The sequence below is a fragment of the Hypomesus nipponensis genome, chromosome 4 (assembly GCF_054491055.1).
Source record: "Hypomesus nipponensis isolate SF chromosome 4, ASM5449105v1, whole genome shotgun sequence".
Classification (NCBI taxonomy): domain Eukaryota; kingdom Metazoa; phylum Chordata; class Actinopteri; order Osmeriformes; family Osmeridae; genus Hypomesus; species Hypomesus nipponensis.
In genome coordinates this window covers 6,083,053-6,100,073 of record NC_140364.1, presented here as the reverse complement: position 1 = coordinate 6,100,073, position 17,021 = coordinate 6,083,053, and the positions used below count along the sequence as shown (strand labels likewise).

Genomic DNA, 17,021 nt, shown 5'->3' with positions numbered 1-17,021 from the left:
AGACCATAGAAACAACCGAAGTACAAGAGGCAAAACAACAGCCCGAACCACCACACATCGATAGAATTATGTGGTAGTTTACTAGCTAGCTAATTACTACAACTGAGATATAGTGAATATCTAAGTTTGAAACACCTACGTCACTTTCACAATAGGTACGTTCATTCGATAACAAGCAAGCCACTTACTTACCAAGAAGATGCTGGTATTAGCATGGCACCATTGTCATTCATACATACTGTAGCATGCTAGGTTGACTACAAGCTAGGTGGATTTGTGATCAAATATAATTACCAGTGATTACAGTTAGCAATTAAGTAAGCATTTGTTGTAAACTAAAGATCTCGTCTGGCATGCATTTCTGTCTAGCTAGCTAGACTACCACTAGTTTACCTAATCAGCTAGCAAGCTAGCTACTACTAAGCTAGTAGTAGATTAGAAGTGCTACTGCAAGTACCAGCTAACGTTTGCGGTCATTGTTGTCAACAAACATTACTGGTATGAAAGATTGTATTAAGCTTATTCACTTGCTCATACAAGGTTTTGTCCATGTTGCTGGTTACTGTTGTTTGGTACATCCGTAGTCTTAATAGGTGGCCAATACTGTACAATGTAATGTGAGATGTTTCCCACTCAAGGTACAGTGAGGGTTTGCTGTCAGGATGTATGCTGTTTACCGGCAAGCCCACACTCCCACTGCAATAGAGTTCTCCGTCTACTGCAACTTTATATCCAACGAGGAGGAAAACTTGGTGGTTGCAGGAACTTCTCAGCTCTATGTCTACAGAATCATTCATGATGTGGAGGTAAGGCAGTTAGGTTGCATCACCATTGTGATGACTTAACTCTCTCTTTGACAGTAACATTATGCAAACGTTTTTTCATCATTTCATTCCATTTCAGAACTCATCAAAGACTGAAAAGTCAGCAGGTATGGTCTGAAGTGCATCTGCAAGTTTCAATATCAGTATTATTAGTTGAAAATCTGTGTTTATTATACTCCTACCAGAATTCCTTAGTCGTTCATCTCCTTTGTAGATTCCAAGTCTCGCAAGGAGAAGTTGGAACAGGTTGCCTCCTTCTCCCTATTTGGCAACGTCATGTCCATGGCCAGTGTGCAGCTAGTGGGGGCCAACAGGGACGCCCTTCTGCTCAGCTTTAAAGATGCTAAGGTACTGCCATCAGACTCAACATATCTCATTGTTTTGATAGTATGCATTAGTTACAGCCATGTTACCAACAAATACTTTCCAACCCCAAAAAATAATCATGTTTTTTTTTTATCCAGCTGTCAGTTGTGGAGTATGATCCAGGGACACACGATTTGAAATCTCTCTCTCTGCACTTCTTTGAGGAACCAGAGCTCAGGGTTAGCTGAAATGTCTTAAGTAACATTCAGTACTACTGTGTAACTACAGTTCATTTGTACTGTTAAACTGGTTTCCTATTTTCCAGGATGGGTTTGTCCAGAATGTCCATATTCCCATTGTTCGTGTGGATCCAGAAAATCGATGTGCTGTAATGCTGGTTTACGGCACCCAACTTGTAGTGCTTCCATTCAGAAAGGACACCCTGACAGATGAACAAGAAGGGATGGTGGGAGAAAGGTTTGGACCTCTTTCAATGTGGAATGGGAATGAAGTGGGTATCATTTGTGGTTGTTTCTAAATCCCTCATCGTCCTTATTGAATTTTTCCTGCAGGCCAAAGTCTAGTTTTATGCCGAGCTACATCATTGACGTTCGAGAGCTGGACGAGAAACTACTGAACATCATTGACATGAAGTTCCTCCATGGCTACTACGAGCCCACGTTGCTCATTCTGTATGAGCCCAACCAGACATGGCCCGGGTCAGTGCGCCCCTTAGCACCTGTCCTCCTTTCATGCTCCGGTCCGACTCTCCCTTCCCATATTTAGACTGCAAACCACAACAACATCCACTGTGTCGTGTCTGACTGTGCACCGGGCGTGTCCTCTCCCCAGGCGTGTGGCTGTGAGACAAGACACGTGCAGCATCGTGGCCATCTCCCTCAACATCATGCAGAAGGTGCACCCCGTCATATGGTCCCTCAGCAACTTGCCCTATGACTGCACCCAGGTCATGGCTGTGCCCAAGCCCATCGGTGAGGCCCGCTTTCACACCTGCCTCAGGGCCATGTTTCCACTCCCGACACTCTGGGTGGTCAAAATGTTTGCACATGAATACAGCTCTGTCCGCTAGGGGTTTGTAACTGACGTGTCATGTATGGAGTGGTTGCGTGACACTCTTTGCTTTTGCGTCTTACAGGTGGTGTTGTGGTGTTTGCTGTCAATTCATTGCTCTACCTCAACCAGAGTGTTCCTCCCTATGGGGTGGCGCTCAACAGTCAAACAAATGGGACCACTGCCTTCCCCTTGAGTAAGCGTCCATGCAAAACACGCACACGTTTCACCAATGTCTATCCCTTTTTTTTTTCCTTTTTTTTTTACTATAGCACACAAAAAGTCCTAGTAGGGAACCATAGGATTTGGGACCTCACTAGAGAACATATTTTTTCGGTCTTTTCAGGGGTACAGGATGAAGTGAAAATCTCCCTCGATTGCTCCCAGTCCTCTTTCATCGGATCCGACAAGATGGTCGTCTCTTTGAAAGGTGGAGAGATGTGAGTGCGCTCCCTCAGCTGCCGTAACGCCGGGTTTCATCTGCCAGGCACACTCGCTCATTACAGACCCAAATGCATGCAGTCATCCCGGAGCAGCTGTGTTCCCTACGCAGAGCGTCGGGTCTGAAACCCTGTGCTGAACGTGTGTCTCTTGTCCGCAGCTACGTGTTGACCCTGATCACCGACGGCATGAGGAGCGTGCGGGCCTTCCACTTTGACAAGGCCGCTGCCAGTGTCCTGACGACCTGTGTAAGTGGCTGGCAGAGCAGGGAAAGTGGGAAGGGCCGGGGGAGGAAGTCAGACGGCTTGCTGAGCTAGACCTTTTTGGGTCTGTGTGGGAGTGTGTGCCCAGGAGAGCCGCTATCTAAATCTGCCCCCTTCAGTTAGAGGACATGCTGACAGAAGCCCTTACCAGGCACCTGGCATCGCTTCCAAACACACCCACAGAGAGAAAGAGGGGGAAGGGATTATAAAAGTCCTACCGCGTCAAAAACAACTCGCAGTCGCACCCGTCAGGCACCTGGACAGGGCGCGTCGCTGTGTCTAGATTTGGACAACTCCCAGTGATCTGACCATGGACGTTGGACTGAGTCCTGGAGGACCCTGTCTCTGGTTGGCTCCTGTAACCTCAGTTCCTGCTCCCCCAGATGACGACCATGGAGCCTGGCTACCTGTTCTTAGGCTCCAGGCTCGGAAACTCCCTGCTCCTGAAATACACTGAAAAGCTGCAGGACACCCCGCCGGAAGAGGGGAAGGACAAGGAGAGAGAGAAAGACAGGGACAAAGAGAAGCCGGTGAGTTTAGTTTCGAAGACAGTGTGTTGTTCATTAGTTTCTTTCGCGTCTTGTGGTCCGTGCCTTGTGTGTGAATTTGATTGAACTCAAAACTGTTCCTGACAATATGAATCCGTTTTGGCTGAAGGCTAAACTTGGATCCGATTAGTGGGTGAATGAAAGGGGACACTTGATTTGGATGTTCAGGCCACACAGCTATTCACTGGCACATTATTGCTGGTCTTGTTTTGGAATAAGTCCAGTTTGGTTGGCAGACTGCCAATCTACCCAACTCCCTCCCCCCTCCCCTGTTCAAAATATAACTCTGGTAAGATAAATCCTATGTATACTGTAATCAATCCAGGAGGAACCACCCAGTAAAAAGAAACGAATTGATTCCTCCACAAACTGGACAGGTACGTTAACAATCTTTATAATCCACATACATCTTACTCGAAGTATTTGACGGTGTCATACACAGCCTATTTTAGAACCACTAATGGATAAATCCATAAATAAATGAATACCTTTCTCTCCTCCAGCGGGCAAGGGCCCAGACGAGGTGGATGAGATCGAGGTGTACGGCAGTGAGGCCCAGTCTGGCACTCAGCTGGCCACCTATTCCTTTGAGGTAAGGACCCCCAGCAGTGGCGTACCTTCCTCATCTTTATCCACTGTCTACCAGATGACACTCAGATGCTCTTGTTCGGTGTGTCTCCAGGTGTGCGATAGCATACTAAACATCGGCCCTTGTGCCAACGCCTCCATGGGGGAGCCTGCCTTCCTGTCTGAAGAGGTATAGTGACGACCTTCCGACCTTGTTCAAGGTCACCCGTATCCTTCAGCCCGTATGGTTTCGTATATTGACAAAAGGGCTGATAAAAATCTAGGCTTTGCCCGGGAGTTTGATTTTGCTATGAAAACATCGGTTGTGTTGTGCCCACAGTTCCAGACCAACCCCGAGCCTGACTTGGAGGTGGTGGTGTGCTCTGGGTTTGGGAAGAACGGCGCGCTGTCTGTACTTCAGGTAAAAGCTCAACGGAAAGCGCGTGCGAGTCGCACGCCCCGTCCATCTATCTCTGCACTGTCCTAAGACCTTTGGTGGTGAGGCTCGTCTGCCACAGGTTCAGTGACAGTGCTACAGCGAACTGACTTCTGGGTTTACCAGGGCTGCCTCAGAGATCAATGGAGTAGCCTAAAAACACCCCAGACACACTCCCAAAGAGCCACGCCCTCTGGTGCTCACCACAGGCATCGGTATTCAAGCAGGGATCCTTTCTTTAGAGACTTGCTCTGACTGCCTTTACATGTTTGTTCACTCATATTCCTCTGGTCACCCCCTCCCCCCAAACCAGAGGAGCATCAGGCCCCAGGTTGTGACCACCTTTGAGCTGCCAGGGTGCCATGACATGTGGACTGTCGTCTCCCCTGAAGTGAAGGAGGACAAGGTTGAGTACAGCAGAGACTTCCCCCCCACCCCCCTCCCCCCTCCAGCAATGAATAACACAGTGGTTTAATAATCGTGTACCCCCCTGTTTCCTGTGCCGCCCCTATCAGCCACCCAAAGAAGCCAAGGGGGATGGTGAGGGGGAAGCCACTGACGAAGGGAAGGAGGAGAAAGAAGAAGAAGAAGAAGAGGAGGAGGAGGGCGAGAAGCCAGAGCCTGTGGGGGAGGAAGACAAAAAGAAGCATGGCTTCCTGATTCTGAGCAGAGAGGACTCTACTATGGTACACTCACACCCAAATCCCCCCACGGCCCTACATCAGAGCCTGCTGCAGCTCATCCCTGCAGACTCTCTGGAGCACGGGACACTGCATGCTTTAGGAGCTGTTGTTGTTGTTGTTGTTGACATTGTTCTGCGTGTGATCCGGCAGATCCTCCAAACCGGCCAGGAGATCATGGAGCTGGACACCAGCGGCTTCGCCACGCAGGGACCCACCGTGTTCGCGGGCAACATCGGCGACAACAAATACATCATCCAGGTCTCCCCGATGGGCATCCGACTGCTGGAAGGAGGTATGGACGCGTCCGCCCTTTTGACTTGAATCAGATATCCCGAACGTGGTCCCTCTCTCGGTAACGAAGCCTCACGCCGGCTCCTCTCCCAGTGACGCAGCTCCACTTCATCCCCGTGGACCTGGGCTCTCCCATAGTGCAGTGCTCCGTGGCCGACCCCTACGTGGTCATCATGACCGCCGAGGGAGTTGTCACCATGTTCGTGCTGAAGAGTGACTCCTACATGGGCAAGACTCACCGACTGGCCCTTCAGAAACCGCAGATTCCCACGGTGAGCAACTCGGAACCGGGTCACGGAGGCAGATGTTGAGACGGAAACCCAGCTGGTGGTTGCCAACATTGCGTCTCCCTTAGAACTTTCTGCGTTTTCCTGCTTATTGATCTTCGTCGAAGTTGAACGAGCCCTAAGCCGATTGGTGTTTACTTTACCTATGTGGTATGAGCTACCAGAGGCTGACCTTTTGGTGTCTCCCCGCAGCAATCCCGCGTGATCACGCTGTGCGCGTACCGTGACGTCAGCGGCATGTTCACCACGGAAAACAAGGTGACCTGCTCCACAAAGGAGGAAGCCATGGCCAGGAGCCAATCAGAGACAGAGACTGAGACCATCATCCAGGACCTGGGGTAGGATACGCCAAACAACGGTTTTCTGATCCCACGCTGTGGTGACTGTCGCCATGTTCCACATGCCTATAGAACTATAATATAATATTATTTCATAATAGAAGCCCATGCTTTTCTCTCACCCTCATCTCTTCATGGGTAGGAACATGCTGGATGATGAAGAGGAGATGCTGTATGGGGACTCCAACCCTGACGCCAACTCATCCAGAGACGAAGCCAACCGAGGGTTCTGGGCCGGAGGCTTCCCTGGCATGGAGGGGGGCTCGGGGAAAGCAGAGCCAACTCACTGGTGCATGATGGTCAGGGAGAACGGCGTCATGGAGGTAAGACTTCAAGGGGGTCGATGTTCTTGTGCTGCCCAGGTTTATAATATCAAGAGATGTTAATGTCACGAATGTGTCCCATTGTGTTGTCTAGATCTACCAGCTCCCTGATTGGCGATTGGTCTTCCTGGTGAAGAACTTCCCAGTTGGCCAGAGAGTATTGGTTGACAGCTCAGCTGGCCAATCGGCAACTCAGGGGGAGGGGAAAAAAGAAGAAGTGACACGACAGGGTGAGATCCCATTGGTCAAAGAGGTGGCCCTGGTATCGCTCGGCAACAATCGCTGCCGGCCATATCTGTTGGTGAGTTCCACCAGACGTGATTGTGTTGTAGAAGGTATTCAACAGTGGTGATCAAGTTGAAACAGGAAGACCAGAATATGAGCGCATTTCCCCCAATTTTCTTCCAGGTCCACGTTGAACAGGAGCTCCTGATCTATGAGGCCTTCCCATACGACCAGCAGGCTCAAAGCAACCTGAAAGTGCGCTTCAAGAAGGTAAAACCAAAAGCTCCGGAAATGAACCAGTCAACTCAACCATGTTACCTTCCAGAACGTTTCTTAAAAACGCTGATGTCCACTCTGCCCAGATGCCGCACAACATCAACTACCGGGAGAAGAAGTCGAAGCTAAAGAAAGACAAAAAGACAGAGGGCGGCCCAGGGGAAGAAGGGTTGGTGGTTAAAGGCCGGGTCGCCCGCTTCAGATACTTTGAGGACATCTCTGGGTACTCTGGGGTAAGGAACAAGGCGTTTCTCATCTTTGAGAGTGACCACTTAAACCACCTGTCCCCCCACCCTAAAAGCACCTCGCAATCACTAAGTCACGTGGTCTTGTGTTTGTTGTGTGTGTGTGTGTGTGCGCCAGGTGTTTATTTGTGGACCCTCTCCTCATTGGATGCTGGTGACCTCCAGGGGAGCCATGAGGCTGCACCCGATGACCATTGACGGCCCAATCGAGTCGTTTTCCCCCTTCCACAACATCAACTGCCCCAAAGGCTTCCTCTACTTCAACAAACAGGTAGGGACCAGGCGACACTCAAAGCACGGACAGCGAACTTAACCCACCTGCCCCTCGCAGAAGGTGTAAAAGACATGGGTGTGTGTGTTTTATCAGGGGGAGCTGAGGATCAGTGTTCTGCCCACCTACCTGTCGTACGACGCTCCCTGGCCCGTCCGAAAGATCCCTCTGAGGTGCACGGCTCATTACGTCTCCTACCATGTGGAGTCCAAGGTACGACTCCTCCTCCGCGTGCATCAAAGAGGCTTCCTTATTAAATACAGAATACCAAAAGCAACATGGCCGTCGTCGAGACGGCAACATGCCTGCCGTCTGTTCTCCCACGCCTGCATGTGGTCGTCGTGTTTAAGCTGCTGTGTTGAGAATCCTTTTCATCCCCCAGATTAAGGGCAAAAGACAAAGCGCACTGACCGAGCTTTGTTCAAAGGCGGTGATGAGAGTGTTCGTCGGGGGGGGGGAAGAAAATAAATCAATAGAGAGAGTTTTGAGAGAGGAGAACTCGTCTTTGATGTGAAGTTGTGTTCGCTGCTTTGCTATGCCTCTCAGGTCTACGCCGTGTGCACCAGCGTCAAGGAACTCTGCACTCGCATTCCCAGGATGACCGGAGAGGAGAAGGAGTTTGAGAACATCGAAAGAGGTGAGTCTCACGCACCCACACCAGTGGGACGTTTTGTCCTGCGACATGGTCGTCCCATGTTGACTCGTGAAGTGTCTGCCTCGATAGCTCACTGGGTAGCCGTAGACCCACATGAGCTGAGGCCTTACCACAAGGGTCCGGCTGGATTCCAACCATGTCTTCTCCTCTCTCTCTCTCTCTCTCTCTCTCTCTCTCTCTCTCTCTCTCTCTCTCTCTGGCACTTTCTCACTGGGTCTATCAAATAAATAAATTAAAACTAAATATATCTTAAGTATCTGCTCATGGTAGGATAATGGTCGGTCTTAAAGAGCGTGTGACTGATGGTGCCCCCTCTCCTCCTCAGATGACCGCTACATCAACCCCCAGCAGGATAAGTTCTCCATCCAGCTCATCTCGCCTGTCAGCTGGGAGACCATTCCCAACACACGGTAACCACTGAATTACACAACACTCAGATACGCTCACTTTAGACAACAATTGAAATGCCTTCATGGCACGATACACCTAAACCTTTCAAACCGCCGCGTTTCGGCATCAAGGTTTCATCAGGGAATCAAACACGGTATCTACTGCTCCCGATTGTGACTTGCTGCCCAGGAGACAGCTACACTTTCCATGTCGACACAACGTGGGCGTTTCCCACTGAAATCAGCAGCTGCAACACCCCCTTAACTAAATTCTTTCCTTCGACCTTTGCCAAGAGGGTGTCACAAACACGTTGTGGCTGTGTGTGCTGAAGTACTCGCTCTGTGCGTGTGGTTGCGCGTGTGCTAGGATTGACCTGGAGGAGTGGGAACACGTAACATGTATGAAGACCGTGGCGTTAAAGAGCCAGGAGACCGTGTCGGGGCTGAAGGGTTACGTGGCGGCAGGAACGTGTCTGATGCAGGGGGAGGAGGTCACCTGTAGAGGCAGAGTGAGTTCCCAACACACACACACTCTCTCACACACACACACACACTCTCACACACACACACACATGCGGTTCCAGATGTGACCCGAGCACGCGTGCCTCGTTCCAGATCCTGATCCTGGATGTGATCGAGGTGGTGCCAGAGCCGGGACAGCCTCTCACCAAGAACAAGTTTAAGGTGTTGTATGAGAAGGAGCAGAAGGGGCCCGTCACCGCCCTGTGTCACTGCAGCGGGTTCCTGGTGTCCGCCATCGGACAGAAGGTAACGTCTCCCACTGTGCTGGCCTAGAACTTTCTCCCACATCCTTCACTGTCATTTAAGAAGCTTCCGTCATCTCGGTTTGTTTGGCGGCGTTTTTCTAGATCTTTCTGTGGAGCCTCAAGGACAATGACCTGACGGGCATGGCCTTCATCGACACACAGCTCCACATCCACAGCATGTACAGCATCAAGAACTTCATCCTGGCCGCGGACCTGATGAAGAGCATCTCTCTGCTGCGCTACCAGCCCGAGAGCAAGACCCTGTCACTCGTCAGCAGGGTACGGCCTGCCAACCCCACCGGCCCAGCCAGCCCGGCCCACACTGATATGCAGAACATCACAGTCCTATGTAGAGTTAACACACTGAGAGAGAGTCCCACAAAGTCAGAGAGCAAAATATGTTTTAAAGTAGTCAGTACATGGATCCACAATGTGTTTATTGAATCACAAGTTAGTATCTCCTGCCAAGTACAAATGGTACTTCCATCTTATGGAACACCTGGGTTTTTGTTTTGGGGCACAGGATGCAAAGCCTTTGGAGGTGTACAGCGTTGAGTTCATGGTGGATAACAACCAGCTTGGATTCCTGGGTAAAGTTACACTGCTGAGGGAGGCATCACAATCAACTTTCTCTCTTTTCAAAACCGTTCACAAGGTCGCAAGAGAGTCGACACAACCACTTTGTAACATCTCATATCCCCCTTCTCTCTTTCAGTGTCAGACCGAGACAAGAACCTGTCTGTTTACATGTACTTACCAGAAGGTCAGTGCTACCAACAAACCTTTCAGTCCCAAAGTACATTTCCAGACACACAAACACAACGACCATCTCTCGAGCCCCAGTACCATAAAGGCTGAACTCTGTTCCACAGCCAAGGAGAGTTTTGGGGGCATGAGGCTCCTGAGGCGGGCCGACTTCAACGTTGGAGCCCACGTCAACGCCTTCTGGAGGATGCCCTGCAGGGGGGCGCTGGACAAGAAGTCCCTGACCTGGGATAACAAACACATCACCTGGTTTGGTAAGGGGTCAAAGTTCACAGTCTACGGTACACCGTCACTCTCCTTTTTCAGACTGCCTCACCTTTAGGTTAAACGGCAGCTGTCGGATGATAAACGCTGTGGTAGATGGATGGATGAATGAGAACTGATGTTCTTCGCTCTCCTCTCTTCCTGAAAGCTACCTTGGATGGAGGCATCGGGTTGCTCCTACCCATGCAGGAGAAGACTTACCGTCGACTGCTCATGTTGCAGAACGCTCTCAACACCATGTTGCCTCACCATGCCGGCTTAAACCCCAAGTCCTTCAGGTTAGGATTCGCACCCCCCCTGCTGCTGCTGATTCAACATTACACTCTGGATAAGGCCGAAACGGACTCCTATATCGTTTCTTATGCCATACTAGTGAAGATTCCCGGGATTTGTTCATTTTTCATGCGTAACATTTTGGGTGTCTGTCCGTGCATCTCATTTTGTTGTAGGATGACGCACACTGACAGACGCACTCTGCAGAACGCGGTGCGGAACATTCTGGATGGAGAGCTCCTCAACAAGTATCTGTACCTGAGCACCATGGAGCGCAGTGAGCTGGCCAAGAAGATCGGCACCACATCTGACATAGTGAGCACAGCACCTCCTGACACGGCCAAGACCCCTGGATTGAACTTAACAGAATCATTGAATTATAGTCAAATTTAATGACATTTTCTCTTTTTCTTCTGTAGATCTTGGATGATCTCCTGGACGTTGACAGGGTGACTGCTCACTTCTGACAGCAGGATTCTCTCTGTACCATCTCTCTGCTTCAATACTGCTCAGCGGGTGGCAGTCATTCATCTTTTTTATACAGTTAGACTAAAAAGAATAATTTGGTAACACAATGTTGTATACAAAAAAGAAATCTCAGTTGTTTTGCTATATGTGTTTGACAAGATATGAAATTCATCATGTTTCATAGAATATTTTCTAAACAAAAATGATTATTAAATCATTTAAAAAGTGTCATGCTGAGTTTCTACACCTCTATTTTATTACTCCATACATCTATTATTCTGTAATACTTCAAGCAAGTTAGCCCTGGGGTTCTTAGTTTTCCCCACTGACCTAACACTAACAAAGGTAAGTCTAACTGAAGGCTAATCTGGATAAAGATTTGTAGCCCCCCCTGCTGGGCTAAGCAGGAACACCTGTCCTTATCACCCCAGGATCATGATCCCAGGTGTGTTTAAAATCCTGTTAAAAACGAACAGAAAACAAGTAGCTGAGGTAAAACCGTTTTTAATAGTTCACTTGTAGTACAGGACATTTGTCATACATTCCATTTGCCTACAGTCATTTTAACTTAACTATAGTTACTTAATTAAAACAAAAATTTGACCTGCATAAACATTTATAAATAAAATGGCATGATTACAGATGTATACCATTCTCTGACACTGTACTGTACTCTGATAAAATACAGAATATTAAAACAAATAGTGATAAAAGTTTTTTATAAGCCATGCATATTTCTGCTGGACCACCATTGCTCAATGACATCCTGTTCACTTTCAGTCTTGTAAGATAGGGGGGGGGCTGGTGCTTATCAACACTCTTGACTCATTTGAACATACTTGTCCACATCATTGTCATTACCTGATTTGATTTGTTGGTTTGCTGGTTCCAAGATATTTTAGCACCATTTGTAAACCTACATCAGTCAAACTGGCAACTCCCATGACAGTAAAACTGTCTTCTGCATAGCGATTACACTGACTGATGTACCCTATTAAGCAAGTTGAACATGGCTCAAAAGAATGGTTTTGGTTTGGTTGTCCACAGAGGTTTCTACCTGAGGTACTGGTAAACCTCCTCATTCAGCTTGACCAGCCCGAGATAGGAGAGCAGAGTCAGCAGTGACCGTGTCAGACTCATCATGGCCATCTCTGACCTGGGAAGACAAACCATCATTGTCATCCACCTTGAACTGCCTGTGATGACAGGACGACTGACCCTGGTGGAGGACATCCAACTCATATCTCCTTACCTCAAGGCACACTCAAATTTGAAGCTCTCCCAGACACTCCGAGTCCAGCTGAACACCCAGAGTCGAGGCAGAATCCCTGGCCTCTCTGCTTGGAGTCTCCCCCAGCCTCGCACGGCACTGGCAACACAACGACAAAAGTGAGCGGTTCCGAATGTTGATGGAAAACGTAACGTCTCCTCTCAAGGATCCCAAACGGAATCTTGAAGCCTCACAATTGCCGTTTGAAGAAAGAATACACAACAGTTTGAATGTAGAACTATCCATGAAGTGGATGGATAATGCAAATGTTCACCTCTTGGCCATTACACAGTAGCGGTCCACAGGTGCCCCCAGACTGATGTTGATGCTCCGAACAGTGTTGATGTTGCGAAAGACCAGCAGCATGGGGCGGGGCATGGACTTGAGCACCTGCATGATTTTATCAAAGCGGTTGACCGCCATGTCCCGCATGTAGGAAGTCTCCTCTCGACTCAAGATGTTGGACAAGCCCAAGTTGTTCATGTTGATCGGTCTCTGCAGCAGCATCTCACAGAAGATAAAGTAGTCTGCATATGACACAGGAAAATGTGTGAAGTGCTGAATGAAAATACAAAGACATGCTTCACTTAAACAGAAAGGTCACGATCTGTCCTGACCTTTCACTCCGAGGACATTGGAGTACGTCTTCATGGCGGCTTCATCTCGCAGTACTATGGATCGCCACAGTTTGCAGAGGGCTACCCTGTCACTACAAGTTCAAATGTCTCGTGTTAAGAGTTACTGATGCAGCTTTCAAGCTGTAAAATTTAACCAGAGGAACTTAGGAATTGCAGTTATTGGGAAGTGTGACTATACCTTTCACTGAGGTAGTCATACAGGCCATGATCTAGTAGCACCAGTTCTGCCTTCCTATCAGCCCCTTTTCTCACCAGCACTATGACACAATAAAATACATGTAGATATTTGGTGCAATACCATCCAGTTTACTTGGTTTTGTTGTAACACCACTGCTAAAATCAAATAAAAAGTATACATATATAAAATTAAATATTGTAGTACACTTACAGAGAGCAGTAAATAAAAACAGTTAAAGTTAAAGAAAGGTCCGTTGAAAATGGACAAATAACTGAGATTTCTCCTCTCCTACAGGCCTCTGACCCACAGGGCTGTGACATGCACCTACCGTTGCCAGGGTGGGGGTCAGCGTGGATGAACCCTGTGTAGAATATTTGCTCTGCAAATGTACGAATCAATTTGTCAGCAGTCTGGAAAACAGAAAGGTGAAACGCACTGTTTATCGGAGTCGGATCATGAGGATGGTGACAAAGTAACACCTGTGGTGCGATGACACACACTTACATCTTTCAAGCTCAGTCCTTGTCTGTGGATCTCTTCTACGTTGTTGACTTTGCAGCCTTCGCAGAACTCCGCCGTCAGCACTCTCTGTTGAGTGGTGATTAGCTCATTATTACCTGGGACTTAGGTAGTGCTAAAGATAGTATGGCGGTGATCTAAAATAGTCAGGAATAGTGTTCAAGTCTTACCTTGCTGGTTTGCTCCCAGTAAACCTTGGGCACGACAATGAATTTAAAGTGTTTTAGTTCCTCTGCACACCTCTCAGAGTTGTTGGCCTCATTTTCAAAGTCCAGCTCTTGTGCCAAGGTGCCTTTCAAGTCCTAAATTCATTCAAATAAAAAGAAAACCTACATATGTCAAACAAATGCCCCAACGCATTTCAAATCACACCCCATGATATATGACAACTGAATTCAAGGTTTGTAAGTTTGATAGTATCAAGTGACCCTGACCTTAAGGACCCATCGAAATCCAAAGCTTGGGTGCATGAACTTCACAACATCCAGAAGGATCTCCAGAGTCCTGATGTCTCCATCAAATCGATCCCTGAGGTCAATGTATTGCACCTAAATGTGACACATTGTGCAAACAATACAAACAAAATCATGAACCTGAAAACCATTCAAACAAGACATAACTCTGTGGATTGTTTACTGTTATCTTGGCTGTTGGTTAACCTTTGCCCACCTTAACAGCCACAGTGGTGCCATCATGCAGCTCTGCTTTGTGAACTTGAGCCAAGCTTGCTGCTGCTATAGGTTCATAGTCAAACTTCTTGAACAGCTGGTCAGGGGATTTGTCAAAGTCTTCCAGAAACAATGCATCTACCTAGCGGGCACAGAGTAAAAAAGACACAATATTCACTAACCTTGAGAAAATGTATGCAAGACGGATATGCAGCCTTGTTATTGCTTCCTTATTCTTGCAGGTCTCACCTCTTTGTACCTCCTATTCAAGGCCTTGTCTTCCAGGACCTGTAGGGTACGAATGTATTCAGGCGGTAGCAGGTGGTTGAAGGAACACAGCCCCTGACCCAGTTTGATGTAGATCCCTCCGTTCTTCACAGCTCCCTCCACCATGTTCTTTGCTGCCCTCTGGTGGCACTCCGACATCGCTGTCTCATAGGATGGGCTGCTCTGGCAGGGGATGGACAAACATATGACATCCTTAGTTTTAAAACTGCAATAGGTTGGGTCACATTATAAACTATTCAAATATGAGAAACAGCAAAGTTCTTGTCCGAACTTCAGCACTTTCCTTCAGCTCGAGTTTGATTGACAATGGTTTCACAAGGTAAGTCAAGGAGGAAGGTACGCCTGGTTTAACGCAATTGGCTGGAGCAGGATTGCTGGAACTTAATTGGCTGGATAGTAGCAGCATGCTCCAAAAATTATAAATTGACATTCCACTGGCACTGAGCTGTCGTGTTGCTAGTCAACTGTCACAGGGCCTCATTAGCTTACAGAGCATGTGTATAAGGGACCACAAAAATCTTTTTACAGAAAAAATCCTACCTATTGTACCTTTAATCTTATCGCATCCTTATACTGTTTACTCTGTAGGCTAGCAATAGAGCGTGATGAGAACTCCCGATAACATATATTTATGTGCTTCTTCAATTTTCCAATTTACCTCATCCACGCCTCGTAGTGTCACACTGGATGTCCACCAATAATCTAACGAGATGGAGAGTCCAACATAAATAGACCTGTGAAAACAGAGACCCATGTGATGAGTTGACTGTACAAGAAAATATTATACATTTTGCCCGTTCTGGATATGTAAAAAGGTGACGATACAAACCTGCAGAATCGTCCGACACCCTCTATCAAAATTTTCAGCCTTCTTCTTTCTCGAGGCTCTGATACAGAGTACTGAAGCCCCACTACAACTGGAACTCCGATGGCTACACCAAGAAACGTTTTCTTCAACAGCCCTCGACTCTTCCCTGCCCTGAATGGACAAGACTTCACCTTTAAGCGACACATCATCACACACTCAAAGAGAAATACACTGTGTTTTCTGTGTAGCAGTACCTGTGAAGACTCAAGGACCTGCTCAGCAGCTGTGTGACTGGATGTGGACTTCTACGGAGCAGAGCCATGTGACGCCGGCATAACTTCAACTGTGGAGAGCACAAAATAACAAGACTAACACATAGAAGTGAGGCTGACTTGTGTGTGTGCGCATGTGTGTGTGCGTGTGTGTGCTGCTGAGCTGAAACGGTGTTTCTCTCTCACATCAAGGCCAGTAGTGACAGGCCCGGACACTTTGTTGTTTTCATTGACTGTCTAGATCTGAGGACACACTGTGACTACAAACAAGTTGATTTACAGATAGGGGTCCTCTGTGTCAGGGACCTGACCATACACGTCATCATTTATTCACTCTCTATCCACATAACCATTACGAAAACAGATTTTACATTCTGAATGGTTGGCTTAAAGTCACAGGCTCTAAGATGTTATGACGTTCATAACGCTACAGTATATATTTCTAGTTAGAAACAATAATAATACTATTATTAATAATGTGTACATTTAGCAGACACTTTCTCTAAAGTTGCAATCACAAACCAAGTGTTTATTGATTTAATGGCTGATGGTTTGTATCACCTTACAACCGCAACCTCTTAATTTGTATACTCACTGAGCTACACCAACTATAGTGCCACCTATACCTACAATGGCACTGTATGGCTTTGAATATGTTGACATACAAGGTGACATTAAAATGATTTTAAATGCATCATGTCGGTTTCCAATCAAGGATTTTTGACCTCCTTTGACACCGAAAGCATGAATTGCAGTTAGCTCTGAATCGCAAAGACTACATGTCATTATGGTATGGTTGATCGGGCAATGTCACATAGGTCCATAACTACACTACTGTGCTCCTACATTGTCCTGAGTTAACCTAACTGCTGCTAGCAATCTAAAGCAAGGACACCTTACGGGCTATAGCCAGTAATTATTATCAACTTTAGGCTAGCTGGAGGGCAGATAAACATACAGTACCGTATTTAATGTCTCCCTTGCCATGTTCGATCCCGGATCTCCGTAGGGTGAGATGGATGTGTTCGATATTGTAGTCTTGTGGTCTTGCTGTAGTAGTTGTTCCAGTACACAATTTTAGATTCATCCGACTCCGCCTGATTTGTTACCCGGAAGTGAAGGACTGTTTTACGTCATTACGTATTTTACGTATTGATCACAAATCAGTAAAACGTTTTTATAATTAAATATTTAAAGCTTATAATTTAATTTGCGCAATGCAATATGTCATGTATTAATGACACAACCAATATTTTAAAGCAAATTTTGACTATGTAAGGCTTAACAACCTAAGCCTTAACAACGGTAAAACAATATGTTTAAACACAGGTGGGAAAAAAGTTACACAAATCTCTAATTATTTAACTCTAGACAAGTGACAACCGAAATGTATGGACTAATGCT

The 17,021-nt window shown here is 47.2% G+C and overlaps 2 protein-coding genes across 5 annotated transcripts; one reads left to right on the top strand and one right to left on the bottom strand.

Annotated features, from left to right (window-relative positions):
- Positions 1-6: 6 nt before the first annotated feature.
- On the top strand, positions 7-11,205 carry cpsf1 (cleavage and polyadenylation specific factor 1). 2 transcript variants are annotated; one of them, XM_084696009.1, is made up of 38 exons: positions 7-155; positions 639-806; positions 904-931; positions 1,039-1,172; positions 1,289-1,369; positions 1,456-1,607; positions 1,703-1,849; positions 1,983-2,122; positions 2,287-2,397; positions 2,548-2,641; positions 2,803-2,890; positions 3,289-3,435; positions 3,779-3,830; positions 3,957-4,045; positions 4,136-4,210; positions 4,361-4,441; positions 4,770-4,862; positions 4,972-5,142; positions 5,290-5,431; positions 5,524-5,702; positions 5,910-6,055; positions 6,198-6,378; positions 6,473-6,679; positions 6,787-6,873; positions 6,966-7,112; positions 7,243-7,395; positions 7,492-7,608; positions 7,942-8,032; positions 8,376-8,460; positions 8,807-8,948; positions 9,055-9,207; positions 9,309-9,485; positions 9,730-9,796; positions 9,922-9,969; positions 10,079-10,225; positions 10,384-10,513; positions 10,685-10,823; positions 10,928-11,205. In XM_084696009.1, the coding sequence occupies exons 2-38, from the start codon at positions 663-665 to the stop codon at positions 10,973-10,975; spliced, it is 4,413 nt and encodes a 1,470-aa protein (XP_084552135.1). In that variant the 5' UTR covers positions 7-155; positions 639-662; the 3' UTR covers positions 10,976-11,205. The 2 variants fall into 2 exon arrangements, with proteins under 2 accessions (XP_084552135.1, XP_084552136.1); XM_084696010.1 differs by having other exon boundaries at positions 10-155; positions 645-806.
- A 259-nt stretch (positions 11,206-11,464) lies between these two features.
- adck5 (aarF domain containing kinase 5) lies at positions 11,465-16,717 on the bottom strand. 3 transcript variants are annotated; one of them, XM_084696012.1, is made up of 15 exons: positions 16,581-16,717; positions 15,600-15,688; positions 15,367-15,516; positions 15,196-15,271; positions 14,499-14,699; positions 14,251-14,391; positions 14,016-14,129; positions 13,752-13,883; positions 13,567-13,650; positions 13,391-13,472; positions 13,063-13,141; positions 12,864-12,955; positions 12,521-12,773; positions 12,229-12,345; positions 11,465-12,132 (listed from the first exon to the last, which is right to left on the bottom strand). In XM_084696012.1, the coding sequence occupies exons 1-15, from the start codon at positions 16,602-16,604 to the stop codon at positions 12,030-12,032; spliced, it is 1,737 nt and encodes a 578-aa protein (XP_084552138.1). In that variant the 5' UTR covers positions 16,605-16,717; the 3' UTR covers positions 11,465-12,029. The 3 variants fall into 3 exon arrangements, with proteins under 3 accessions (XP_084552138.1, XP_084552139.1, XP_084552140.1); XM_084696013.1 differs by lacking the exon at positions 16,581-16,717 and adding an exon at positions 15,804-16,555; XM_084696014.1 differs by lacking the exons at positions 15,600-15,688; positions 16,581-16,717 and having other exon boundaries at positions 14,499-14,694; positions 15,367-15,402.
- Positions 16,718-17,021: the final 304 nt, after the last annotated feature.